Genomic DNA, 27,520 nt, shown 5'->3' on the forward strand with positions numbered 1-27,520 from the left:
TCAGCACAGAAGAAATTGGATTTTATCAGCTGTAATGTATTTCCATAATTTAACAGCCAACGGAGACTTGTACAGAAGCTGTGAACAATCCGTGGAAAGTTAGCAAAAGCAAGATATGCCCTTCAGTTCAAAGAGGGCTTTTGTTTCTCCCTAGACTGCTGGGTCAGTTGCACAAATCTGGACATTTTAGTCATTTATCCAAGCTTTTTGTTCACTAAGCATATACTCTTATATGCATATCCTGATCTTGCTTCTTGCCTTTTTGCAGTCATCTGGTTTGGATTTGTGGCTATTACATTAACGAGCATGGAAAACCAAAAGGCTGAATGCGATGAGGTGGTGTCTTTATTATGAGCACAGAAAGCAAATGCTTCTCAGATGGAACACGACCAAGGGCAGATACCAAAGCCCTTTCTGCATTATAGTTCACAGTTGTCAGGTGTACATCATTTCTGCCATGTGGGACATTTTCTTAGGGATATGTAGGAAATACTCCATGTACCCCGAAAGATCTTCAATAGTCACATCATCCACATTAGCCCTGGCTTGCTCAGAACAGGACCGAAGAGAGCTGGAGGGAGTTCTTGAGGGTAGAGCCTGCAAGTTATCCTGCACATGTGTTGTTCTTTCAGGTGCTGAGGGAAGAGAGCTTTGTAGGTCAGAAAACATGTAGACTTTCATGTCCTGCCATTGCTGACACTGGCAGGTCTTGTCCGTGCATGCACAGAGATTGCCTTTACTTTGATCTGAGAGAGACTGGAAATCAGCAAGATCTGTGACTTTTAGAATAGTAGTGGGAAGAGAGACAGCGCCACCTTCAGGTTTGTTCTTCAGCGTTTCTACAGTAGGTGCCCCAGATTCCTCAACACCATCTGGCCTGGGATCAACTTCATTGAGAAGATGACCGGATTGTTCAATCTTTGAGAATTCTTTTGAAGCTGGCATATCTGTGCCAGAGCTACTTTCAGAGGGCTTGGTGGAATTCTTGGATGCTGGTTGGCTGCAGGAAGATGTCTGGGTATTGCAGTGAATGAACTTTGGAGGATGAAGTATTGGGGATTTTGACCGCCGCCGTCGTGTTCTTGCAGTTCCTCTCAAGGGCTTCCTCAAACAACTAAAAAATGAAGTAAAATTAATTGTTCAAACTGCACAACTGACCATTAAGCCACTCTGTACTATGACTCTGCAACTTTTCTGACAGTTCAGAAAATATCATTCCTTTCAAATACAACTGAATGGGAAAAGCCTGTCTCCACAATATTGAGGTCTTATACTGAAATGCAAAGATTTGAAATGTGTTAATTATCTAGAGTCTTGTCGTAATGCTTTAATGTTCTCTGCCTTATATCGTGTATTTTGGAACTAATATATGCAACATGTTTTATGCCTCTTAGGACTCTTTGGGCTAGCATACTGAGGGACCTGCTTCCCCCCTCCCCTCCCTTATTTAAATAGAAAAATGACACAATGGATCCAACGCAATGAGTTTTAAAGTAGAAAACATATTGTAGCAGGAGTGCTTTTCACAGCTAGACTGAGATGGATTTCTTTCTTTTTCTCCCTACAGACACAATTTCATTAAAAATAAAGTAAGCCGACAAGTATGAAAGAAAACATTACTGAGAAAGCCCCCTTGAAGCAAGCAATTATTGACTACTGAAATGCTATCTAAATTCAGTTATTAGTATAATCTTAACATAGGCATTAATATAGCTGTATTAATTTAATTTAGGTTGTTACATATATTATAATGGCATAAATATAGGTATTTTTGAAACAATGTTATACTATATGAAATAATGATACTTAAGATTATAAAAGTTAACTATGATGTACATATGAACTCACTTTATTGTTATCTTTTATTACTTTTAGAAATTTGTTAGAAGATTATGATGATATTGGATTTATATCCCTCCCTTCACTCAAAGTCACAATCTCCCTTACCTTCCTCCCCCACAACAACCACCCTGTGAGGTAGGTGAGGCTGAGAGAGCTCTCACAGAAGCTGACCTTTCAAGGACAAGCTCTGCAAGAGCCATGGCTGACCCAAGGCCATTCCAGCATATGCAAGTGGAGGAGTGAGGAAACAAACATAGTTCTCCCAGATAAGAGTTTGCACACTTAACCACTACACCAAACTGGCTCTTGGATTTAAATTTGACTATAACCATGATAGTACTAGGATGTACTAGAATATATAATGAAATAAAAAGTAAAGGTAGTCCCCTGTGAAAGCACAAGTCGTTTCCGACTCTGGGGTGACATCGCATCATGACGTTTTCACAGCAGATGGGGTGGTTTTCCATTGCCTTCCTCATTCATCTACACTTTCCCCCCAGCAAGCTGGGTACTCATTTTACCATCCTCAGAAGGATGGAAGGCTGAGTCAACCTTACGCCAGCTACCTGAACCCAGCTTCCGCTGGGATCAAACTCAGGTCATGAGCAGAGCTTGGGACTGCAATTCTGCAGCTTACCACTCTGTGCCACAGGGCTCTTAAAAATGAATGTTAATATTAGCAACTTATGATAATAAATGTTAGGTTTTAATAACAAGCACAGTATCTAGAAATTACTGAATACTAGGTATTTTAAATGCTTTTGTTTAATACTTACTCTGATGCCACTTGTGCTTATGATGAACAAATAACAGATAAATATGATACTTTACAATCCCCCCTCCTTTTTTATTTTCTGTACCCCCATCTCAATTTATAATTTAAAAAAAATTATGGACGCAAGTAACTGCAGTAAACAAAGGTCGAAATGTGGACATTCAAACCATGTACATGGGAGAGGAAATGGAGCTGCGAGATCAGCCTACCAACAGCGCACCTGCTTCTGTCCATGCAACCTGGACATTGAAAGATTATGATACAGTGGAAATGTCCTACAGACATTAGGCTCTAAGCAAACACTGAACTGAACTTTACAATGACAAAATGAGGGTTGTCCTGGCATGACCCTAATTCTCCTCCTGTTCCCCCAGTGGCGTGGATAGCTTGACAACTGACCTTCTCTGACGGCAGCCTAAATTTCTCTACATGCCCTTTCACTCCTAAATGCTGCCGCACAGTACTTAATGTAAGGTGTCAAAGAAAGGACAGTTAAACTATCTGCATTACCTTTAGTAAACAGAGGAGAACCAAAACTGTGCACACGAACTGCAGAAAAATAAAACTTACTTACAAACTTGTCAATCTCTGTTTCATTTTTTATAGGAGTTTATCCACAAAGCAAAGTAAGGTAATAATCCTACAGTAACAGCAATTCATGAAAGCACTCTCAAATACAAAGGAAACAGCTTGAAGATGCTGTATACTCTCAAAACTTGCCAATTTCACCCAAATGTTTTGTATAGTCACTTAAGGTTCATTCCAAACTTCCCAACAAGTTTGTAGGTGAAATTTCAATTTGAAACAATCTTGATTACTCCAGGAATTATGATTTTCACCACACTTCCGCTAGCTCAGGATAGTGTTTCACAGTTGAGTTTCCTCAGGAGTCATTCCATAGCAAACTTCACAAATGTCTAGAATAATCACATTCCAATGCACAAAATTTTCAACTTGATCTCTCTCTGGTACAAGATAGTTTCAAATTGGAATTTCACCTACAACCTTGTTGGGAAGTTTGAAATGGACCTTAAGTGACTTTGTACAAAGAACATTTTGGTGAAATTGGCAAGTTTTGAGAGTATACAGCATCTTCAAGCTGTTTCCTTTGTATTTGAGAGTGCTTTCATGAATTGCAGTTACTATAGGATTATTACCTTACTTTGTGGATAAATTTCTATAAAAAATGAAACAGAGATTGACAAGTTTAAGTTAGCTTTATTTTTCTGCAGTTTGTGTGCACAGCTGTTTTGAACATGAACATACGAAGCTGCCCTATACTGAATCAGACCTTTGGTTCATCAAGGTCACTGTTATCTATTCAGACTGGCAGCGGCTCTCCAGGGTCTCAAGCTGAGGTTTTTCACACCTGCTTGCCTAGACCCTTTTTTAGTTGGAGATGCCAGGGATTGAATCTGGGACCTTCTGCTCACCAAGCAGATGCTCTACCATTGAGCCACTGTCCCTCCCCTGTTTTGGTTCTCCTCTGTTGATACTGTGTATTCCTGTTGGCTTTACCTTAAGTAAACAGCTGATCCTCCATCACCGCCATCACAACACAGCATAGGCTTGTTACATCCACCTATTCTGGAGCATTACAGGTGTTGCCTAAGAAGCAGTGCCATGCTATAATGCAGGCAAGATCTGCCTTAACTCCCTCAAGCACTACCTTTCTGCCAACAGAACTGTGAGGGCCAGCTCTTTATTTTACAAAAATGAAAAGGATACAGTTCACTTGGGATGCAAGACAGTGACAGTTTGCCCTGTCCTGCCTTTCAGGCACAAGTTCAAGTGTCAGTTGCACTGGTATCAGTCGCTATTTGAGCAACTGTAAAGGACCAGGGCCTTTGGCAGAATATTACACATTTGATGTTGTTCCATTAGCCTAGCTCAGGCTCCCAACTTACCAGTGCCAGCTCTCTTTAGATGCACCCATGTTCTTTGGTTTTGTTTCATCTGTAGTTCTTACAAGTGGTCTTAGAGATGCTGACTCATTCAAAGGCAGAGTAGCAGTGGATCTAAAATTAGGGAAAAAATACAGTCATCTTCTGGAGGGGGGGAACCCACCAAAAATACCTGCAGTAGGAGATATAGGACCCTTGCTTTCCAAAATGTATTTTGTTAAAATATTTATACTACACCTTGGCTTATTTAGTGTCTCATAAAGCAAAACTACCTTTGCAAGTTTAACTCAGAATTTTCCTGAAGCAAGTCAGCTAACTACTATACATTGCTTAAACACCTACGGAGAAGAAAATGGATTCATTTTAGAACATTAATTTACAAATATTTTTCACAGTAACGTAGTAGAACAGAACTCCATATAGACCTGTGATGGCATCACATTGACCCAGAGATACACGAAAACATTAGGCACAAAAATTCCTTTTGCACTGCTTTAGAAGGTCATTGCAAATTGATAATATTCCAGAACCTTGGATTACTGAGTGTGGTGAATTTGAATATTTCTGGACAGTTCACAGAATTCTCAACCAGTTACTACAAAAACATAAGCTTAATTCTTCTATTCCATCAATTAAGGGGAGCAACTGAGGGACTGAAAAAGTAATACAGTTAAAGTTTGCAACTGAGCAGGTGAAAGTGAAAAGTATAAAGAAACTATTAAAAGCAAAAATGACTGACGAACATACCCATAATTAAAGGATGTAAGGTGAGAGGAGGCAGCTTTACTATGACTGCTGGACTCCTGCTTCTGGACAAAGTCCATCATCATAACATTTAATGAAGAAGCTGTTATTACTAAAACTTACAGGTAAGGCAGAAGTTTCTATGTTTTAGGGAGCTTCTCAAATGCACACAAAAATATCACTTTGTAAACAGAAGGAAAATGGAAAGGGAAAACATCCTAATGAAGACTTAGCAAGCTCCAGGAGGCATAGAACACTGGGAACAATTGAGCATTTTAAAGGGAGAAAAAAAGAAGATGAGGAAATCTGCCTGTGCGATTCCTGAGAGTTTATGGAATCCTGGAAAGGAAGATACCAGTACAAAATCATTTATTCCCCTCCTCTGCACAATTCCTCATGGGCTCACAAACTGTGTCTCAAGAAAAGCAATCTTACACTTTTCCTAAAGAGAAAGCTGCCAAGGAACTGTATCTTATCCCAGTTTTACATTAATCCTTTTTGATTTCTTGGTTTTCTGAACTTGTGACAAATCATTCCTTTTTCTCTCCTGTTTTCTTCATAGCACTGTGTGTTATGTGCTGTTAAGTCACTTCTGACTTATGGCAAGCCTATGAATTAATTACTTCCAAAACATCCTATCATTACAGTCAGAGTCATTCTCAGATCTTGCAAACTGAGGCTCATGGTTTCTTCGATTGAGTCAATCCATCTCATGCTGGGTCTTCCTCTTTTCATTCTGCCTTCAACTTTCCCTAACATTACTGCCTTTTTCATAGCACCAAGAGGGGCTGGAGGAAATAAAACATCAATGGTAACGGCTACAGAAACTATGTAGGAAGCATGACACAGCATTATGGAGTGGGAGGACTGAGTCATTATTGTGATCATGGTAATGAAACTTGCCAGGAATTTATGATGCAGCCGAGAGTTGCTATTTGTCAAGCAACTGGACTATTTTTTTGTTGCTGCTGTGTGTTCGTGAAGTTTACAATCTGTGATCACAGAAATTTTGGGGCTCCTAAGGAAGCACACCAGAGGAGTCCTCAATGAGAAAGTGGCAGACATGCTTCTTTACAGTGTCGCTTGTCCAGCCTCTCCCTCTGCAAGTGCAACTGTGGAGTCTGTTCTAGTGTATATTTTCAGCTAATGGAGGGCACTGGTGGAGTTGAACAGGCCTGGTTAGCACTGTCTGTGGCCTAACACACATTAGGATATGGAATGGTAGTTTTCTGGCAGACTAGTTAATTTGGAAAGGTTTCCCTGAAAATCACTGTAGGACAGCATGGGGAAAAAACTACTCAACGTCTGTAATGCTTCTGACTTTCGTGTGTTTTGCTGGCATATATCACACATTGTGGTGAGCTGTTTTACTAGTAATTACTAATGCCTTGGTCAAAACTAGCCCTCATCCCCATCACCTGCCTTAAAACCTACTTCCCTTAGTGAACAGTCAATTCTCTAGAGATTCATGAATGGCTACAATTAACACCATCCCAACAAGTTATAAAAGATGGATACATCTCTACCAAGGGGCTGAAAATTATCTCTAAAACGGTCATGTGCTACTGCAAGCTCTACAGCACCTGAACTGATCACTGACAGATAAGATACAAAAGAAATGACTGGCCTGATCCAGTCAGGCTACTATCTTGAAACAGGACCAAACCAACTGACTGCTGTCAACAATGAGTCATGGCCAATCTAGGATGGCATGAACCAACAAAACAGAAGGACTCCATTCCCATACAACTGATACACTTAAGGGAAAAACAGCATGAGCTCAACTTAGTTATACAAGATGATGTAAGGATGTTATTTAGCATTCTGCAAGAGCTGAGCAAGGATGTTAATGATAGGACATTTGGGGTGTCATTAATTCATAGGGTTGCGATAGGTCCACAGCGACTTGATGGCATGTAACTGGCACATATTTGGCAGTTTAGCACCAGGGAGCAGCTTCTGACAGACTCCAGCATACTCTTAACACACACATGAAGAATAAAAGCAACAAACTCAGAGGTGCATGAAATACCATGGCTGAGAATTCAGACTTCATTAGTCTTGCAGCCATGCATATATTCCTAGTTAAAATAACTCATACATCTGCAGTTATTTCCCCAGCCTTCAATGTTAAATCCTGCCTAATCATTTTTACACTCAAAATAGTTTACAGTTGTCTGCCTGCTTTCATTTTCCACACTTAAGTTAATACAGTTCACAAGTTCATTCCCACCACCACAATGTAGAAGTTCCTTGAGGAAGGCTGTAATTACTCACACCCAGGGCTTTTTTTGAACAGGAAAGCAGTTCCAGCTGGCTTGGCATCAGAGGGTGTGGCCTAATAAGCAAATAAGTTCCTGCTGGGTTTTTTCTACAAAAAAGCCCTGCTCACACCAATCCAAGTAGTACAAACCATGGTTTTCAGTTCTGGTTTGCCAATGAACTGTAAGCTGTGGCCTGTCAATTAAGCAAGCTTTGTTATTTTAAACCCCTGGATATCCAACCCCTGGCTGGATATCTGAAGTTTTTAATACACACACACCCTTCTAAATGCTATGCATAGAAGAATTTAATTTTGTATTATGTTTATATTGTTTGCAAAGAAGCTAGAGTCCCCCACAAACTGCTGAAGCACAATTATCTACAAACATACAATTAAATCCTTAGTTTAAACTGCACCACTACTATTTCAGCATTATCTCTATTTCTGTCATATGGTCCACTTTACAAGAGGGCAGAAAATGCCATGTTAGTGCACCTGAACCACACTGAATGTTCAAAAAGTGCTGTATAAATGCTTTCTAGAAATTAAAAAGCAGGGCTCATATAGCAGGTATGTATCTGAGGTTAGTGGAGTCAGGAGTTTCTCAGCTTTCAGCTATTATTCACCATATATATTCTTTTCTGGGCCAAGACAGCTAAAAACTTCTTTTTAAATGAACTGAATTACATTTATAGCCAGATTTGTTCCTAATTCCATACTGTGCAGGGAAAACAAAAAAAGCTCCATTTTAAAAATTTCACTACATTGTTGCTTACCCTTCTGCATCAACTCTTAGCTTTTTGAAAGCTGCTTGCAGATTCTCCTCGATCTCCAACATTGCTGGAGAAGAATCCACTGCTTTTTCTCTGCAGACTGAAGAGAAAATAACCACATGAGAAAAAAATGGAGCCAACTGAATAGGTATAAATCCCATTCTGTGTTTCACTAACGAAAGTGACCTAAAATGAAAGATTATCTGGAAATGTAACCAAACATTAAGGAGTAAATAGCAATTCTGTGTGGAACCTTCAATTAAAATAATAAGTAGTTTCACTTCTTTTGGAGAGAAGGAAGCTATACGAAGGATTAGAAGCCTAGAAGTAACAGCTAACAGTATTAAAAACATCTTTTGCAACTTCAGGAAGAAAGTTACATCTAGGACAAGCTAGTACTGAAAGGCTGCTTTGTCATTACTAAAACGTATTCAGGAAAAGTCTGTTTTATTTGTTAATTCCACACACCTGAGCCATAAAAGTAACAATCTTATACTATCAGCATAGAGCAGTATTCGTATCAGTTTTCCATAATTTTTGGTGTGTTTATACGTGGAAACGCAGGAATAAAGAACTAATTCATTTTCTGGCAATTCAGAAAGACATTAGAGAAAATCTGCAGCATAAAACATTTTTCATTCAGTGCTCTTTTGCTGAAATTTAAAGAGCTTTGACAATTTGTTGTCCCTCATGTAACAGGGTTTCACCACTTCCTTACCCCCAAATATACAGGCCAGAGAAACATTTATGCAATTTTGATATCCCAGGTTGTCAATTAAGCTCTAAAGGTCTGAGGTTCCAGCTTCCCCAACAATCCATTCCTGTGTGTCTACTCTGAATCAAGTCCCCCTAGGTTCAATATGACTTACTTCTAAGTAAATGCACTCAAAGTTATTCAGGTTAACACATATGGAGTCCAACTTTCATAAGGCTGTTTCCTTGGTACACTCTTCTAGCTTGTCAGCATTGTTCCCACTTCTGACTGAGTATAGGGTCCCCTCATAACTGAATGTTCCTCTATATAAAAATATAATAACTCCATCATCCCTCTACACAGAAAACTAGCATACCAACAAGAAGGCTATACTAAAAGGACCAGACTTGCAACATGATTATTCTGCTATAAACCATCCCAAATTCAATAGGCCTTATTCTCAAGAAAGCATCCATGGTTCCAGGTCTCACTGAATGCAGGCAGACTTACTTCACAGTAAACATGTATAAGGATTGCCAAGGAATGCCATCACCTGGATAGCCCAGGCAAGACCTATCTTGTCAGATCTCAGAAGCTAACATGGTCAACTCTGGCAAGTACTTGGATGGGAGACCTCCTTGGAATACCAGGAGTTGGGAGGACAGGGGCAGGCTTTATTCAGCCACCTTCCTGAATATCCTCCAGGCTCTCAGTAGGGGGTCAGTCACCAGAGGTCACCATGACTTCCAGGTACAGACACACACACTAAATGTTTTTAAAAGACTGGCAAGGAAGACAGTTACAATATAAACAAAGTGACCTAAAATTGCTTTGTCTTGAATTAGAGCCACTATAGAAGTATGCCTTACCGCTCTAAATACATAACAGTTACTACTGAAAAATAGCTATTAAAACTTTCAAAGTAAAAAAAATAGTCTGACCTTCCCAAACTCAATGTACTCAAAAAAGGAAAGAAGAGATTTTAAGAGTTTGTAAGGCTCAAGTTGACAAGGAAAAGAGCAAGTAGAAAAACTGAGAAAAGTGCTCACTTGGACACAACTCCCTCCCCGCTCCTCTCAGCTGATGTTAGCTGGCTCTGAAATGATTTAATCCGGTAGGTTTTTACGTGGCTTACTTGCTGGATGTCATTATGACACATATTGAAGGATGGATGTGTCATAATGTACTTGATGTACACACCAGGTATTGAATCAGGCAACGAGGAAAACCCAAAAGGAAGCAGCACCTACAACAGCTTCCCCTGCTGTTCACCTACCAAGCAAATAGATGAAAGCAGGTACAAGAGAACAGCCTGTCTTTACAGGAAATTAATACTGAATTCACAATGTCAAAACACAGAGGCAAGCTACTTTAACTTACCTTTCATAACTCAAATATAGAGGATCTGTTTGTAACATAAGTCAAGAACTAGGAATAACAGAAATGTGCTATGACAGCTTACAGTGCTGCAACTATCTCTTGCTTTAAGTGTTGGGTATATTTGCAGTGTTGGTTGTAGAAAAAGAACTTTTCTCTTCTTGAAAACTACTTAAGATATAATTGCATCTTTCATTGGCTTGATTTGGACAATACCCCAACAATAGTTCAGAATCCAAATTGTAGTGTGAATTTCCAAATATACAACAGAGAAACCAAGGGGGACTCAGGCTGCTCATCATCTCTACTCTCATTTCTGTTTGGAAGGGGATTTGAAAGTCAGAGTAATGAGCTTAACTCTCACAGCCTGAATCCCGTCTCACTGGCCTACCTTACAGGGTTGTTGTAAAGATTACAGGGTTAATGTAAGTGAAGCTTTTCAAACATTAATAAATATGGCCAGAGCATTCAAAAGCACAATATATTTGTTAGCAAGCTGTAGTCCTTACAATCCTCACAAGTGAGAGGTTCCAGTATGGGTATGTTCCAAAATGTAATTCTTAGGCTAGCATGGGAACCCCGTTCAAAGCACTTCAGTAGCTTTTTTTAGAACAGGCAACAGATATAAAGCTTTAAAAAAGGTAAAGGTGCAAGCACCAGTCGTTCCAACTCTGGGGTGACGTTGCTTTCACAACATTTTCATGGCAGACTTTTTACGGGATGGTTTGCCATTGCCTTCCCCAGTCATCTACACTCCCCCCCCCCCACAGCAAGCTGGGTACTCATTTTACTGACCTCTGAAGGATGGAAGGCTGAGTCAACCTGGAAGCTGGCTACCTGAACCCAGCTTCCGCCGGGATTGAACTCAAGTCGTGAGCAGAGCTTAGGACTGAATTACTGAAGCTTTACCACTCTGCGCCATGAGGCTCTATAAAGCTTATAGTAGCCAAATTATTTCCTTACACCTACTGTATTCAACTTTTTTTGATGTCAGAGAATACATTCCCTTAGGGAAGCAAATATATCTTTCTTCATCTTTTCAATTAACTTAAACACCAGAATTAGCAGTACAATCATATGTTTCTTTCAAAATTATTTTGAGTCCTCCAGGGTCAATCTTGTCAAATTTGAGGATTCAGATTCCTGAGCACTACTCAGCATTATACAGCCTTAGCAAAGAGTAACAGAACTGCATCATGATGTAGTACGTTTACATAATTGCTTTCCACCAAGATGAGTTCTTCCACTGAAGCCAACAAGTGGGGCAATTTAGACAAATTTCTCCCTATGCCAGCTTTAGCTTCTGGAGATATTTTACACTCTCCTTTTATGAATGTCACCCCCCCCCCCCCACTTAAGTCAGTTCAAAATAAATTTCTTCCCTAGTTGCTGAAAGGTTAGTATCTCAAAGGATCAACATTTTACAAGCAAATAAATGCCAACAAATGTCACTTAGGCCAATTACCAATTTACCTAAATCCACCTCGATCAAATCTCCGGGAAGGTGGCATATATGTTATCCAAATGAATAAACCCAGCACTATCCTTGCAAAGTTTCTATGTTGTTGGAAAACTGTTACTCTCTATACACCCAATTCTGAACCAGCCCCAACATGTGGGTCAAAAGAATCCACATGATGGGGCTAGGGACAAACTTGGGGACACATTTGTAGTATAAGTTTCAATCAATACCCTCTAAGTCACAGAAATAATGTCTTCCACTTAAAAAAAAGAAGAACACCAATCAAGATTTCACAATATTACATTGGGAGGTCTTGTAGACCATTTTTCGGGTTCCTACGCAGCCAGCTTCCTTGACTCAGAGTACAGGGATGGGAAAAGACTGAAAAGAGCAGAAAATAAGAGGGCAAGGGGAGAAAAGGACAGAAGGTAAAGCTGAAGGATGGAGAAGCAGGAAAAGATAGGTGGATGGGAAAGAAGAAAAAAGGAGAAGATGCCAAGGGAAGGACAAGAAGAAAAGCAGAGATAATACAGGGAGAAATGTATGGAAGGCATAAGATTTCTTTCCATCTCACCAGTTTTCCATTTATAAAAGCTCGTAATTTTATAGTTTGGGGTAGCCCGTTCTCTTTCCATTATAAGTTTAAAGATGGGGACTTTGTCATTAATTATTCTGCATATAGACTTGCAGAACTCTTCCAGATGGATCAGAGATCAACTGGGTTCTGACCTACAGGAAGAGGTAGTCTACTATGCAGCACATTGCAATAATTCTGGTAAACACTTTTAAAAAAACTTTTCCATCTTCTGACTTGGAATCTACATTACCACTGACAGGATCGCATGGTGCCAGGGTACCAATATAGTGGTGTGGGATACCTTTCAGCTTGTACAGTTTGAAGATGTTGACAAAACTGTTGGAAATCTGAGACCTACCACATGCTTGCTTAAATCCATTGGGGGGGGCTGGCAGACTGGATCCAGGAGACAGTAAATTGCTCCCTGCTTTAAGGTCGACCTGCCTTAAAACAAGCAGGGCTGCACTCACTCTGACAGAAATTTAGTCAAGACCTAGAAGAGCTGAATAACTACCATCCAAGCCTCAAATATACCATTCTTGAGCAAGGTGATAAAGCATGTGGTGACCGATCAACTGCAGCAGTTCCTGAATGAAGCGGACTGTTTAGATCTGGTTACAGGTCTGATCATAGGGCTGAAATGGCCTTGGTCATCCTGGCAGATGACCCGAGTCATGAGATGGTCAGGGGGGTATAGTCCTGTTAATTCTCCTGGATTTCTCTGCAGCTTTCAATAACATCAATCATGGTATCCTTTTGGACCACCTTTTGGGGTTAGGACTGGGAAGCACTATTCTATGGTGGTCTTGATCCTAACTCTAAGACTGGTTTCAGAGTGTGCTGCTGAGAGACTGCTGCTCTGCACCTTGGCCTCTGGCTATGAGTTTGGCAAGTTTTTATCCTCTCCACCATGCTTTTCAGCTTCCATGTAAAGCTGCTGGGAAAGTTCATCTAGAGCAGGGGTCCTCAACCTACGGCCCGCGGGCCAGATGCGGCCCGCTGAGGACGTTTATGCGGCCCGCCGGGTTATGGAAAAATCAGACCGGAAGTGACGTTCGACCTAAACTTGCGTTAGCAACGCACACTTCCGGCACTGGGCTGAGGCGGCGGAGACAGAGTGTGAGGTGATACCGAGGTGAGGTGAGTTCCCAGGCCAGGGTGTGTGGTGTGGGGAAGGGAGAGAGATGCAGAAGACGGAGAACTGACGGCCCGCGGCCTTGTACAGTAACGGCAGTCCGGCCCTCCAACAGTCTGAGGGACAGTGAACTGGCCCCCTATTTAAAAAGGTTGAGGACCCCTGATCTAGAGATCTGGACTGAGTTGCCACCAATATGTGAAAGACATTCAGCTTTATCTTGCACTTTCAGCAGATTCCAGCAAGGTTGTGGAAATCATTAAAAGCTTGGAATGGATGAGGGCTAACAAACTGAAACTTAATCCCAACAAAATGGAGGTGCTAATGGTGTGGGAAAGTTTGACTCGGGAAATGGGGTATCTGTTGCAGGAGAGGTTGCACTTCACCTAAGAAAACAGATTTATAGCTTTGGGGTGCTCCTAAACTGCACCCTCCTGTTGTATAAATAGGTAGAAGTGACAACAAAGGGTACCTTATACCTTGAATAAAACTTTGTTGGTCTTAAAGGAGCCACTGGACTCAAACTTTGTTCTGCTGCTTCAGACCAACACAGATATCTACCTAAATCTAACTTCACCTATTAACTTTACATTAATCTTTTTATAGTAATATCATCAAGACAGTTTATAACACAAATAAGAATAAAAGCACAAATGCATCCAAAAGCTGCAATCTGTGAGCAGAGCAGCCAGCAGCAGCTCAAAATATAACTCAACTACCCAGAAGAACAAAAACTAGTAAAAAAAAAGCCAGCTAGTGGAAAAATAAAGCCAGCTATACAGATAAAACATGTTAAAAATAATTCTGTAACAGATTTTAATAGATCTGCAGGAAATTAGGCTTCAAGTGGTCTGACAAGTTTTGAGGCAGGAAATTCTACACTGGGCATTAGCTGAAGAAAGCCTCTGTCATATCTTCCAAACTCACACCTGATATAAACCAGTCACCAATTGGGCAAGAAACAACACAGCTCGTGATACAACACATGCCCAGTGGCTGGTTTAAGCAGAGTGAAGCAGACTACTGTTTGTAAAAGTCAGCACAGGGTGACAGACCGCTGAGATGGTGCAGTGTTATACACCATACTATAGGAGGGAAGAAGAGCCCCGTGGTGTAGAGTGTTAAAGCTGCAGTACTGCAGTTCTAAGCTCTGCTCACGACCTGAGTTCGATCCCTGGGTTTTCAAGTAGCCAGCTAGAGGTTGACTCAGCCTTCCATCCTTCTGAGGTCGGTAAAATGAGTACCCAGCTTGCTGGGGGGAAAGTGTAGATGAGTGGGGAAGGCAATGGCAAACCACCCTGTAAAAAGTCTGCCGTGAAAATGTTGTGAAAACAACGTCACCCCAGAGTCGAAAACCACTGGTGCTTGCACAGGGGACCTTTCCTTTCCATAGGAGGGAATCACATTGACTGCTTTCGCACTAGACCTTTAATCCTGGTTTAGACCTGTCCCCAAGCTGACATTCTACAGTAAAACAATAGAATCATAGAGTTGGTTTCTCTGATTCTAGCACAGACTGTCACTTTGAGGACAGGGCTAAACCAGGATTAAAGGTCTAGACTTTAGTGCGAAACTGGTGATTCTCTGAACACACCCTTCCACTAAACAAGCCTCTATAAGCAGAAACCAGGGAGCAGGCAGAACTGAAACCTTTCCCTTGAGTAACTAGTTTTGTTTTTAATTTTTAATGCAGTGTTTTTTTTTCCCTTTAACACAGGACTAGGGAAATCTTTAAAATATAGTAAACTAAAAGTTGACTATCTACTAATCCGACATCTCTCTCTGTCAAACGGGTACGCCAGGTCTTACAGGAAGAAGATATTGGATTTATATCCCGCCCTCCACTCTGAATCTCAGAGCGGCTCACAATCTCCTCTATCTTCCTCCCCCACAACAGACACCCTGTGAGGTGGGTGGGACTGAGAGGACTCTCACAGCAGCTGCCCTTTCAAGGACAGCTCTGGCAGGGCTACGGCTGACCCAAGGCCATTCCAGCAGCTGCAGGTGGAGGAGTGGGGAATGAAACCCGGTTCTCCCAGATAAGAGTCCGTGCACTTACCCACTACACCAAACTGGAGAGATTAAGAGATACCTACAAGCTCTTTTCCTCCAAAGCGCTATGCTTACATCGAACCTAACTTTTGTCACCGCTCCCCCACCCCGTATGCACGCGCAAAGGACCTCCCTCCCCCGCCCCGACAAATCGATATCCAGACACAGGTAGTTTCATACACTGAGTCCCCCTCTACCCGTTGAGTCTCCTCCTGTCAGCGATCCTCAAAGGGCCTGCCTAACCGCGCTTACCAGAGACTCAGCAGTACAGAAAGAATCCTGTGAACGCGGAGGCTTTGACGCCTGACGCGGTGACTCAGGGGAAACAGGCGCCGGCCCGCTGGAGCCTCCTTTGGTCTGAGAGGCCCGAGTAAGAGCCGAGGACAGGTGCCGAAGAGGACCACACTTATTACTCGAGCCCGCGAAAACCTCGAAATGCCTCGTTCCACCCTGAGTGCCCCGGATGTAAAAGCAACCCTCCCTTGAGGAACTAGAGAGATTACCAGAACGCGAGCCCGGACCTGAGGAATAAAGGGCAAGTGGACTACATGCGCATGCGCTTCTCCTGAACAAGAAGCCAATCGATTTCTTCCCTCCCCCTCTGCGAGAGATTGGAATTTAGGCGCGTGAGAAAAGCCTCCCTTGGTCATATGCGCATGCGTGGCTGTTGTCGTCACTTCCTGTTGATTCTTTTGCGTTCACTTCCGACAGTGACTCTGTGGAGTGTGCGGGTGAGTGGCGCTTTGCGGGTGGAGAAGGTGCAGTCTTTCTCCTCAGGCGCGGTTCCTGTCGGCTGAGGGGAAAGTAGTGGCCTAAGGGGAGAGGGGGAGTAGGCGCTTCCGTCGAGACTCGCTTCAGTGGGGAGCTTCCTAGGCGGTTCTCGTAGCCGCCCGTTCACTTTTTTGCCTCAAGGTAGACGCTTGTTTGGAAGTGGCTAAAAGGAAGAGGCTGAGTGTTAATGCTTTCTTTCTTTCTTTCTCTGTTTTATGACGCACCTGCCTTATTTTGTGTGCTAGCGGATTGTGTAAATAGAGTAGGGGTGGCCAAACTTCCTTAATGTAAGAGCCACATAGAATAAACATCAGATGATTGAGAGCCACATGACAGGCAGGCAGGCAGGCAAATAGAGAGAGGGAGGGAAAGGTGGAAAGAAAGGAGCTTTAATTTTAAATGCATTCTCCAAGCTGATGGCTGGCCTGGTCTGGAGAAGTGATAAAAAGACAAATGCCTTCTCCAGGATGGCCAGCGATGCAGTGGGGGCTTCAAGAGCCACACAGTATGTAAAACGTGCACCTGCTGGAATGGCCTTGGGTCAGCCATAGCTCTGGCAGAGGTTGTCCTTGAAAGGGCAGCTGTTGTGGGAGTCCTCTCAGCCCCACCCACCTCACAGGGTGTCTGTTGCGGGGGGAGGAAGATAAAGGAGGTTGTGAGATTTGGAGTGGAGGGTGCGATATAAATCCAATATCATCATCATAATTCCCGAGGCACAGTTTGGCCACTCCGGAGTAGAGCTTCCATCTAACGCCCAGGTCTGCTGTCTAGTTCTAAAAACGTTTCGCTTTTCTACAGAGCTTTCATTGTCTGGAGCGGTTCACAATAAACTGCACATTTGGCTTAAAACCAGAGTATGCACTGCATATAGTTCCTGGCCTGAGATGGCCTTGCCACTGTATGTCGTGTTTTGGGCTGCATGCTCAACTGAGCAGTAAATCCTCTTATCTGCCCGCCCAACAACTTGTAAATTGGACCCATGCCCTTCCTGGTTTATTAAATCCTGCCAGGGGGATCTCAGATATCCTGTACGGGATATCATAAACAGATCCCTGACGGAAGGGCTTTTTCCAGCTCTGCTTAAAGAGGCTGTGGTCCGTCCCCTCCTAAAAAAACCATCTTTAGACCCGGCCCAATTGGCACACTATAGGCCGGTCTCAAATTTGCCCTTCCTGGGCAAACTTATTGAGAGGGCAGTGGCGAGGCAGCTACAGACTTTCCTGGAGGACGCTTCCATCCTTGACCCACTCCAGTCCGGCTTTCGCCCAGGTCACGGGACGGAGACGGTGTTGGTTGCCCTGGTAGATGACCTTCAACGGCATCTGGATCAGGGTGGCTCGGCAGTGCTGATGTTGTTGGACTTATCGGCGGCGTTCGATACGGTCGACCATCGGTTACTGACTTGCCGCCTTGCCGACGCGGGGACTTAGGGGCTGGCCTTGCAGTGGCTTTCCTCCTTCCTTGAAGATCGGGGACAAAGGGTCGCGATTGGGGGGGAACTATCCCGGAGGCGCACACTTAACTGTGGAGTGCCCCAGGGAGTGGTTCTCTCCCCGATGTTATTTAACATCTATATGCGACCTCTTGCCCAGATTGCCTGAAGGTATGGGCTGGGGTGTCACCAGTATGCTGATGACACCCAGCTCTATCTAATTATGGACGGCCGACCGGTCTGCGCCCCAGAAAATCTAGATCGGGCACTACAGGCTGTGGCTGAGTGGCTCAGACTGAGTGGACTGAGATTGAATCCTGTGAAGATAGAGGTCCTTTGCTTGGGCCGTTGAGGACCAGGGGGGGGAAATCCCCCTGCCAGCTTTTGACGGTGCGCCGCTGATGGCGGCGGGCAGGGTCAAGAGCCTGGGGGTGCTACTAGAGCCGTCCCTAAAGATGGAGGCTCAGATAGCGACCACTGCCAAGTCCGCATTTTTTCATCTTAGACGGGCAAGGCAGTTGGCCCCCTTCCTGGACCGCGATGATCTAGCAACAGTGATCCATGCTACAGTCACCTCGAGGTTGGATTACTGTAATGCCCTCTACATGGGGCTGCCCCTGTGCTGGACCCGGAAATTGCAGCTGGTGCAGAATGCCGCAGCCCGGCTGTTATTGGGCCTCCCAAGGTGGGGGCACATTCGGCCGGGTCTTCGGGCTTTGCACTGGTTCCCAATAACATACCGAGTCCGGTACAAGGTGCTGGTCATTACCTTTAAAGCCCTATATGGCCTGGGACCTGCCTACCTGAGGGACTGTCTCTCCCCACATGTTCCCCAGAGAGTACTGAGGTCTGGGACTCAAAACCTTCTCACCATCCCTGGGCCTAAGGAAGTCCGTCTCAAGACAACCAGAGACAGGGCCTTTTCTACAATGGCCCCTACATGGTGGAACCAGCTACCGGAAGAGGTGAGGGCCCTGCGGGATCTTACCCAGTTCCGAAGGGCCTGTAAGACAACCCTCTTCCGGTTAGCCTACGCCTGACTTGATAAATGTAGCTTATTAGACTCTGTGAATTATACTGTATAGTTTTAATGTTAAGATTTTAATGTTTTTAGGCTTTTAAATGCTTTGATTTTTAAATGTAATAACTCTGCACTTTGTTTTATTGTTTTATCGTTTGCTGTGAGCTGCCCTGAGCCATTTTGTGGGAAGGGCGGGATATAAGTTATAGAATGAATAAATAAATAAATAAAATAAATTCTGTTGACCTCGGTCTCAGATGCATCTCTTTAGGACTTTAGGCCAGTATGCCGCTCTTTGAAACTGAAACAGGATGCTCGGCTTGTGGCACTTGCATGCGAAACTGGGCTTTTCTCCCCCACCCCTTTGCACTGGGTATAATTCTGAAATTCCTTAGTTGGAGTTTCCCAACCATCTTTCAGAATCTGTATGCTAATGCGTAGGAAGTGTTAGTGCTTCTCATTTGCTCCTCAAAAAGATGCACTCATATGTCTTATTGAAAGTTTATTGAAAGTTTGGTAGTTTACTCTGGCATCTTAATGGAAAAAAAACTTTCAGATTTGCTGAGGATTACAGTAAATGTACTGGACAACTGAATGTTTCATTTAATCGTAGTCTAATATGATATAAGCAGGAAATGAGGTCTGTGATGCCTCTGTTGCTAAACAAGTCAGCAATCATTTATTTAAGCTCATCTTTCTTGCTGAGACTTGAGACAGATCATACAGTGTAAACCAGTTCAGTCAAATAGTGTGAGACATCCAGCAAACAATGCAATAGGACTAGGATTACAAAAAACTAGAGACAGTGCAAAAATAAAAGTATCAGAGATGGTATGTCATAAACAATGCAAAACAGTGGAATTAAAAAAGTAGAAAATAATGAAGTAAAAACAAGGTAATGTGTGCAGCAAACAATGGAATAGGCTATAGTTGTATTCCAAATCAATACAATCGTATGACGTCTGTTATGTGTATGTCATACTTGGCTGGGATGGCAACCGCACAATTAATGCAGGAAAGTTTTGTGAAAGTTCATTTAGCTGTGCCCATGAATGAGAGCAAAATTCCACAGCTGGACTGTGATGTCTTGAATGATGCTATCGAAAAATTCAGTTAGAAGGACCATCCTGTTTTGATTAGCACACTATTTGTTTGTCATCTTTGCTCCATGTGTGAGCATTATATTTCCCCCCTGTCTATATATAAAGAGCTCTGATCAGAGCTCAAAAATAATTAACATAGGTAGTTTTCCTCAATGGTTGTTTAGACTTCTGCAGTTTTCTAGCTTGGGTTCCAGTGTGTAATAAATGGCTTCAGCTATTGACTTACATCATTAAGTAGATTCTATTAAGTAGATTCTTTTCCACCACAATTAATCTTGTGGCTTGGGATTGTTTGGGGAAGAAAATGGATTGTTTTGTTGCTAGTAAATAATGTACTGTTACTTCTAGCTGAGATTTAGTTCCTCATGGAGAAACTTTTCCTTTTACATTCAAGACTACTAAGTAGTAACGTGATATATATTCATATATGTTTCCTTTGATGACTGGCAAAACTTTTGAAGTAGTGCAGAAAAACCTGTACCTATGGTGACATGAATGTTGGTAGAAATTGAACCTTGATTCCTTTTACCAAATGGCGTCAGTCTGTTTTTGTAAGATTTTTCACATGCAGCAACAACGCGAGCTAGGTGTAATACAAGTAATGATGATGGAGCATTTCCAGTGTTGCTATATTAGTGTACTTTATTGTATTTATGTAGAGGTTCATTGAAGTGTTCTCTAACTCACCTCAATGTAATTTTTTTGTTAGTATTCATTATATGGCAGGTTCGGTAATATCCTAACAGTCTACCAATGGAATCAGAAGCTAAAGAAGGAGATGAAGAAAGTCTGCAAACTGCTTTCAAAAAGCTGAGAGTAGATCCAGCTGGGTAGGTGACCACAGCCATATGAATTTATCTCATATATATATACACACACACACACACACACGCGTGCACAGACAGAATTACTTAATTGTTCTTATTGATGGCCTTTTTATTGAGATTGTAACCTATTCAATTGTAAGCCACATTAAGTGTTTTTTATTAATAAAATGGACATCCTTCCATGTGGATGAACAGGATGCAAAAACTGATCAGGAAGAAAGCAGGCATTAAACTTCGTTGAAATCCAGAAGTGCATCCCAAGACATGTCTACACTTGCGTTGTGGATAAACTGTATCTGCACTTGTATGATTTGTGGATAAGCAGTATCTGCACTTGTATGCACATCCAGTTCTTTACTGAGTTCCTGATCCAGCAGTGATAAATTCACAGAATGCTGCTTGGGCACTCAAATGCTCTTCATTGTGTCAGGAATGAAAGTATGATGCATCTGCTGTTCTTTGCCCTAACTTATTGATCCATGACACATTTTTTTGCTAATCTACACACTTTTAAAAATCAAAGGCATTTTTAAAATTTATAATAGGAGAAAAATATATAACCATGATTTTTTTCATTTATCAGTATTTATTGTTCAAAAAAGGGAAGCCTCGTACATTTACCCAAAAATTAAATAACTGAAATCTCACTTGTCTTCACTTAAACTGCTTGAACATGTTTCCTAGGCTCTCTACCTGTGCCTTGCCTATTGGAGGTGTCTTTCATCCTTATGAAATTAATGCTGTTTTCACAAGCTTTTTCAACCAGAATATTTGGAACTGGGTCTCCATTTTCAACCTAGCAATTCCCTATTCTGTAGACATTGTTTTTTCTGCAGGTCTAGCATGCTTATTCTAAGTATGTTACATAAAAACAGCTTCCACAGATTTCAGGCACTTATGTTTCCAAAAGTTACTTTGGAACGTTCATGTCCTGTTGGCTATTCCATCAGTAAATTGGTTGTTTGCTCACTTTGCTGAAAGTTAGAGCTTGTCTCATACTGTACATTAAAATTAAGAGCAAGAGGAAACATGTCTACAGCTCAATGAATGAACCACAGTAATAAAAATCTGCCTGTTTATTTTAAATAAAATCAACTGTACATCAATCTCTCTCTCTCTCTCTCGGCTTGACTTCACAAACGAAGATTTAAGAAAGGTGCAGTAGTCCACGTCTGCTGCAGGCTCGCTGGTGGCTGACAAGACCAATGCGGGACAGGCAGGTCCGGCCACAGTGGCTTCAGGGGAAAGTCTGATTTGGGGTTGGTGCTGTAGCAGTACGATTCTTCCTCAATCTCCTTTTGTCCTCAAGACCAGCTATGCGTGCGTTCTCAAAGGAAGAGACAGCCTGGTGGATGGTGTGCCTCCATGCTTTGTGATCTGAGGCTAGGTCAGACCACTGGTGATGGTTAATGCAACAGGTACCAAGGGATTTCTTCAAGGAGTCCTTGTACCTCTTCTTTGGTGCCCCTCTATTTCAATGGCCGGTGGAAAGTTCGCCATACAGGGCAATCTTGGGAAGGTGGTGGTTTCCTATCCTGGAGATATGCCCTGCCCAGCACAGCTGCGTCTTCAACAGCAATGCCTCGATGCTTGTAACCTCCGCCCTCTTGAGGACTTCAGTGTTGGTCACAAAGTCACTCCAGTGGATGTTGAGGATGGTGCGAAGGCAGCGCTGATGAAAGCGCTCAAGGAGTCGCAGGTGATGACGGTATAAAACCCATGATTCGGAGCCGTAGATGAGGGTTGTCATCACAACCGCTTTGTAAACATTGATCTTTGTGCCTTTTTTCAAATGCTTGTTGCTCCACATCCTTTTATGCAGTCGGCCAAACGCACGGTTTGCCTTTGCCAGTCTATTGTCAATCTCCTTGTCGATCTTGGTGTCTGAGGAGATGATGCACCCCAGGTAGCTGAACTGCTGGACTGTCTTCAAAAACTGATTCACCCACAGTGATGCAAGGAGGGTGATAATCTTCCTGGGGTGCAGGCTGGTGGAAAACTTCTGTCTTCTTCAGACTAACTTCTAGGCCGAATAGCTTGGCAGCCTCTGCAAAGCAGGATGTCATATGCTGCAGAGCTGATACCGAGTGGGAGACAAGTGCAGCATCATCAGCAAACAGTAGCTCTCGGATAAGTTTTTCCATTGTCTTGGAGTGGGCCTTTAGTCGCCTCAGGTTGAACAGGCTGCCATCGGTGCGATAGCGGATGTAGACACCCTCGTCATCTAAATCTACTGCGGCTCTTTGAAGCATCATGCTAAAGAAGATCATAAAGAGAGTTGGCGCAAGAACACAGCCTTGCTATACACCTGTGCCTATTGGGAAGGGCTCCGAGAGATCGTTGCAGTGTTTAACTTGGCCTTACTGGTCTTCATGTAGCTGGATGACCATACTGAGGAACCTTGGGGGACATCCTAAGCATTCCAAGATTTGCCACAGGCCATTCCTGCTAATGGTATCAAAAGCTTTGGTAAGGTCGACAAAAGTCACATATAGACCCTTGTTCTGTTCCCTGCATTTCTCTTGGAGCTGCCTGAGAACAAATACCATGTCAGTGGTGCTCCTGTTAGCTCTGAAGCCACACTGGCTCTCTGGGAGAAGTTCTTCTGCAATGGTGGGCACCAGTCTGTTCAGGAGTATTCTAGCAAGGATTTTGCCTGCGATGGAGAGCAGGGTTTTCCCCTGTAGTTGGAGCAATCTGACTTTTCCCCTTTGTTCTTATGTAGAGTAATGATGATTGCATCGCGAAAGTCCTGTGGTAGTTTGCCTTGTTCCCAGCAGGTGACAAGTACTTTGTGAAATGTGCTATGTAGTACTGTGCCCCCATGCTTCCAGATCTCTGGTGGGATTCCATCAACTCCCGCTGCCTTGCCACTTTTCAGTTGCTTGATGGCTTTAATAGTCTCTTCTAGGGTGGGGATCTCATCCAACTCTGTTTTCACTGCTTGAAGTGGGGTGAGGTGGATTGCTGAAACTTGAACTACGCGATTGGCACTGAAGAGAACCTGAAAATACTCCGACCACCGGTTCAGTATGGATGCCTTGTCTGTGAGGAGCACTTGGCCGTCTGCACTACGCAAGGGACTCTGAGCCTGATATGATGGACCATATACTGCCTCCAGGGCTTCGTAGAACCCTCTTAAATCACCAGTGTCTGCACACAGCTGGGTTCTCTCTGCAAGCTTGGTCCACCACTTGTTCTGAATGTCTCGAAGCTTGCTCTGGAGGTTGCTACATACAGCACAAAAGGTTGCTTTTTTCCCGGGACAGGAGGGCTGAGCAAGATGTGCTTGGTAGGCAGATCTCTTTTTCGCTAGTAATTCTTGGATCTCTTGATTGTTCTCGTCAAACCAGTCCTTGTTCTTCCTTGTGGAGAACCCGAGGACTTCTTCAGAGGTCAACAGGATGGTAGTTTTTAGGTGTTCCCAGAGTGCTTCTGGAGAAGGATCTGTGAGGCAACTGGGGTCCTCAATTCTTGTCTGGAGTTTTGCCTGGAAGGCAGCTTTAACTTCGGCTGACTGAAGGCTGCCAACCTGAAACTTCCTCCGGGGGATACCTCCTCTCCTGGGTGTAGATTTAAAGTGAAGACGGAGATTGCAGCGTACAACACGATGATCCGTATGACATTCTGCCCTGGGCATTACTCGGGTGTGTAAGACATCTCGAAGGTCTCTCTGGCGCACCAGAATGTAGTCAATAAGGTGCCAATGCTTGGACCGTGGGTGCATCCAGGTTGTCTTATAATAATAATTTTTTATTTCTATCCCGCCCTCCCCGCCGGAGCAGGCTCAGGGCGGCTCACAACATAAAATACACATTACATCAATTATACTTATAAAAACATAGTTAAAACAATTACAAATTATTAAAATTAGCATAACAATAAGACGTTAACAATAAAGCGTTATAAACAGGTTATCAGTGAGTTTCAAAGAATAAAAGCATTTTCAGCAGCCTCTAGCTTTGTCACTAGTTTTGTCACTAGTTGAAGGCCATCTTGAAAAGGTGGGTCTTACAGGCCCTACGGAATCCTTCTAAACATCGTAGGGCCCTCACCTCCTCAGGGAGTTGATTCCACAGTAGTGGAGCGGTGATAGAGAAGGCCCGGTCCCGGGTGGCCTTCAGTCTGGCCTCCCTTGGCCCAGGGATATTCAACTGGTTTTTCCCGGATGACCTCAGTGCCCTCTGGGGCTCTGGAACAGTCTTCAGACTGTTCTTCTGCTGGAAGATAGTATTGGTAATGGTGAGCTGATGCTCCGTGCAGAATTCTAGCAGGAGGCGTCCGTTATCATTGCAGTTGCCAATGCCGTGTTTGCCAAGTACTCCTTTCCAGGCTTCTGAGTCTTTACATACTCTGGCATTGAAGTCGCCAAGGATGATCACCTTGTCCTCTGTAGGGGTCTTCCGTACGAGGTAGCGTAGATCAGCATAGAACTTGTTCTTTTCTGCAGAATCTGCTTGAAGGGTTGGGGCATACACACTGAAGAGTGTTGCATGCTGCTTGTTTTGAAGTGGGAGACGCATAGACATGATGCAATCTGAGTGACCTGTTGGCAGGTTTTCGAGTTTAGAGGCAATGGAATTCCTGACCATGAAGCCAACGCCAGAAAGGCGGCTCTCAGCCTTTGACTTACCCGACCAGTAGAGGGTATAGCCAGCACCGTGTTCTTGAAGACTACCTTCCTCAGGGAAATGGACCTCACTGAGAGCTGCTATGTCGATATTCAACCTGAGAAGTTCGTGGGCAACTAGAGCAGAGCGTCGTTCAGGGCGACCACTGTCTACTGTGTCAAGCATGGTTCTGATGTTCCAACACGCAAGCTTTAGTCTTTGCACACTTTGTGCAAAGGCAGGTGCATGCCTTTTCTTTGTTGTTATTTTTCGACCACAAGTAAGGATGCCCGTTGACCGCGGCTTTTTTAAAATGAAAAGTTACATGAGGAAAAAAATGGAGTTATAGTTTGAACAGATTCATCCTGTACAGTAATATGATCATTTAGCAACTGTGAATTGTTTGTGTGATGTCCTTAACAATCCTGTAGTGGAATGTATAGGGACAAGGCAAACTTTACCCTCCCCAAAACATTTCTCCAAAATGCCTGATGAGCTTTTTAGTTCTGAAATTCCAGTAGCACAACATTAGGTGCCCAAACAAATTTTACTCAAGCCTTTAATTCAAACAACCACACAGTGGAAATATGGCAATACTTCTCATTCATTTATACATAAGCAATAAATCAGAAAACACTTCCAGATGATTGGAGAGGTGTCTAGGCATGCCTTGTAACTATACTTTAAATGTCTTGTGAATTTGCCAGTGGACCCTTCATTTTAGAGCAGACCTTTAACATGCTGTTTTCCACTTAACCAAGGTCTTCTACATCTGTAAGTGAAGGTACAGGCCTGAGAGCTGCTGTCCGAGCAACTGTGGATGGAGCTAGGCATCAAACTGTCTGCTCAAGAGAAACCTGGCATGGGTAAGGTTTGATACTGTTGGTTTTCTGTTCAAGGCACATTTACCTTAAAAATTAAATCCATTTTCTTTACCTTACCATATGCAGCTCTATAGGTGCTTAGCCAGTACATCAGTTAAAAAACCCGTGATATGATTTCCTTTTGCACTCTGTTGCAACCATTCTTTAATAATTTGGAATAAATTGTATGACTTGTGTTAGCTGCAGTTGCCTAAAGAGGGGCATTGTGAACTGCCATGGGGGACTGAGAAAGTTGCACTTCACAGGCAGAAGTCATTGTGCCCACAGGAATGTGCTGTGCTGGATTCAGCCCCATGATCTTTTCTGTTGACTTACAGATCTATTCTCAGACGTATAGAAAGTCATTTTATGTAACACTTTAAATGCATTGTATGCCATAATCAGATTCTCAATAACTCTGCTGTTCTCTATTCAGGTGTGCAAGGAAACCCTTGAGAGGGGCAACGAGGCCACAGCGCCGCAGGCGTTCCAAATCTCCTGTCCTGCATCCCCCCAAGTTTACATACTGTGGTATGAAAGCATCCTCTGCAGGTAACCAGCTGAAGCACAAAAGCCAGGCAGATGTTTCAAAGGGCAAACACAGTCCAGAGCCTGGTGTTCCAGAAGAGCCACACTTGGGAGGAAAGAGATGCCCTCTTTTTGACAGCAATAACTGCAGAAGAGCCAGAGCAGAGCACCGGAGCACTTGCACAAGTGAGCAAGCTTTGGAGAATTTGCGAAAGAGTTGTCCTGCTTTTTCTTTGGCCTTTGACAACAGCCTGGATCCCAGCCATTCTTCAGATTTCCAGTCATTATCCAAGCTGAGTTATGAGAAGCAGTGCTCTTGTCTGGACAAGGAATGCCGATGCAAACCATGGCAGGCGATAGAAGCATATTCATTCTCTGGCTTGCGGAGCGTCCTGTCAGAATGTGAAAAAGCAGTCCTGGAAGTGCGTTCACAGTCACTGCCAAACAGGCCACCCTCTGGTACATGTTCATCAGGCTCTGCCCGGTCGTGTTCTGAGCAAGCTCGTGTCTTTGTGGATGATGTGACTATTGAAGATCTTTCAGGGTACATGGAGTATTATTTGTATATTCCCAAGAAAATGTCCCACATGGCAGAGATGATGTACACTTGACATGAGAATCATGGGTTGGCAGTTCAGTGGTGGTAGTGAGATGTTCCCTCAGTGCCATAGTTGGAAATGTATCCATTGTTATTGCTGCGTGTTTGATCAAATGTTTATTTGCGCCATACAATGTAGTTTTTTAAATAAAGCGAAAAAGAGACCATA

The 27,520-nt window shown here is 43.1% G+C and overlaps 2 protein-coding genes across 6 annotated transcripts; one reads left to right on the forward strand and one right to left on the reverse strand.

Moving 5' to 3' along the window:
* Positions 1-16,320, reverse strand: LOC132566130 (oxidative stress-responsive serine-rich protein 1-like). 3 transcript variants are annotated; one of them, XM_060230868.1, is made up of 4 exons: positions 16,102-16,320; positions 8,305-8,401; positions 4,525-4,635; positions 1-1,114 (listed from the first exon to the last, which is right to left on the reverse strand). In XM_060230868.1, the coding sequence occupies exons 2-4, from the start codon at positions 8,364-8,366 to the stop codon at positions 436-438; spliced, it is 852 nt and encodes a 283-aa protein (XP_060086851.1). In that variant the 5' UTR covers positions 8,367-8,401; positions 16,102-16,320; the 3' UTR covers positions 1-435. The 3 variants fall into 3 exon arrangements, with proteins under 3 accessions (XP_060086851.1, XP_060086853.1, XP_060086850.1); XM_060230870.1 differs by having other exon boundaries at positions 16,120-16,249; XM_060230867.1 differs by having other exon boundaries at positions 15,851-16,249.
* Positions 16,007-27,520, forward strand: LOC132566129 (oxidative stress-responsive serine-rich protein 1-like). Of its 3 annotated transcripts, none has more exons than XM_060230864.1 (4): positions 16,007-16,329; positions 20,635-20,755; positions 26,124-26,228; positions 26,662-27,520. In XM_060230864.1, exons 2-4 carry the CDS (start codon positions 20,679-20,681, stop codon positions 27,362-27,364), a joined length of 885 nt encoding a protein of 294 aa, XP_060086847.1. In that variant the 5' UTR covers positions 16,007-16,329; positions 20,635-20,678; the 3' UTR covers positions 27,365-27,520. The 3 variants fall into 3 exon arrangements, with proteins under 3 accessions (XP_060086847.1, XP_060086848.1, XP_060086849.1); XM_060230865.1 differs by having other exon boundaries at positions 16,313-16,510; XM_060230866.1 differs by lacking the exon at positions 16,007-16,329 and adding an exon at positions 19,635-19,653.

This window comes from Heteronotia binoei, chromosome 2 (assembly GCF_032191835.1).
Source record: "Heteronotia binoei isolate CCM8104 ecotype False Entrance Well chromosome 2, APGP_CSIRO_Hbin_v1, whole genome shotgun sequence".
Taxonomy (NCBI): Eukaryota; Metazoa; Chordata; class Lepidosauria; order Squamata; family Gekkonidae; genus Heteronotia; species Heteronotia binoei.

Coding starts and splice junctions, on each gene's coding strand:
- LOC132566130 (XM_060230868.1), bottom strand. CDS start 8,366: ATGTTGGAGATCGAGGAGAATCTGCAAGCAGCTTTCAAAAAGCTAAGA. Junction 4,636..8,304: donor CTAAGAGTTGATGCAGAAGG/GTAAGCAACAAT, acceptor CCCTAATTTTAG/ATCCACTGCTACTCTGCCTT. Junction 1,115..4,524: donor TCTAAAGAGAGCTGGCACTG/GTAAGTTGGGAG, acceptor TTCATTTTTTAG/TTGTTTGAGGAAGCCCTTGA.
- LOC132566129 (XM_060230864.1), top strand. CDS start 20,679: ATGGAATCAGAAGCTAAAGAAGGAGATGAAGAAAGTCTGCAAACTGCT. Junction 20,756..26,123: donor CTGAGAGTAGATCCAGCTGG/GTAGGTGACCAC, acceptor CACTTAACCAAG/GTCTTCTACATCTGTAAGTG. Junction 26,229..26,661: donor TCAAGAGAAACCTGGCATGG/GTAAGGTTTGAT, acceptor TTCTCTATTCAG/GTGTGCAAGGAAACCCTTGA.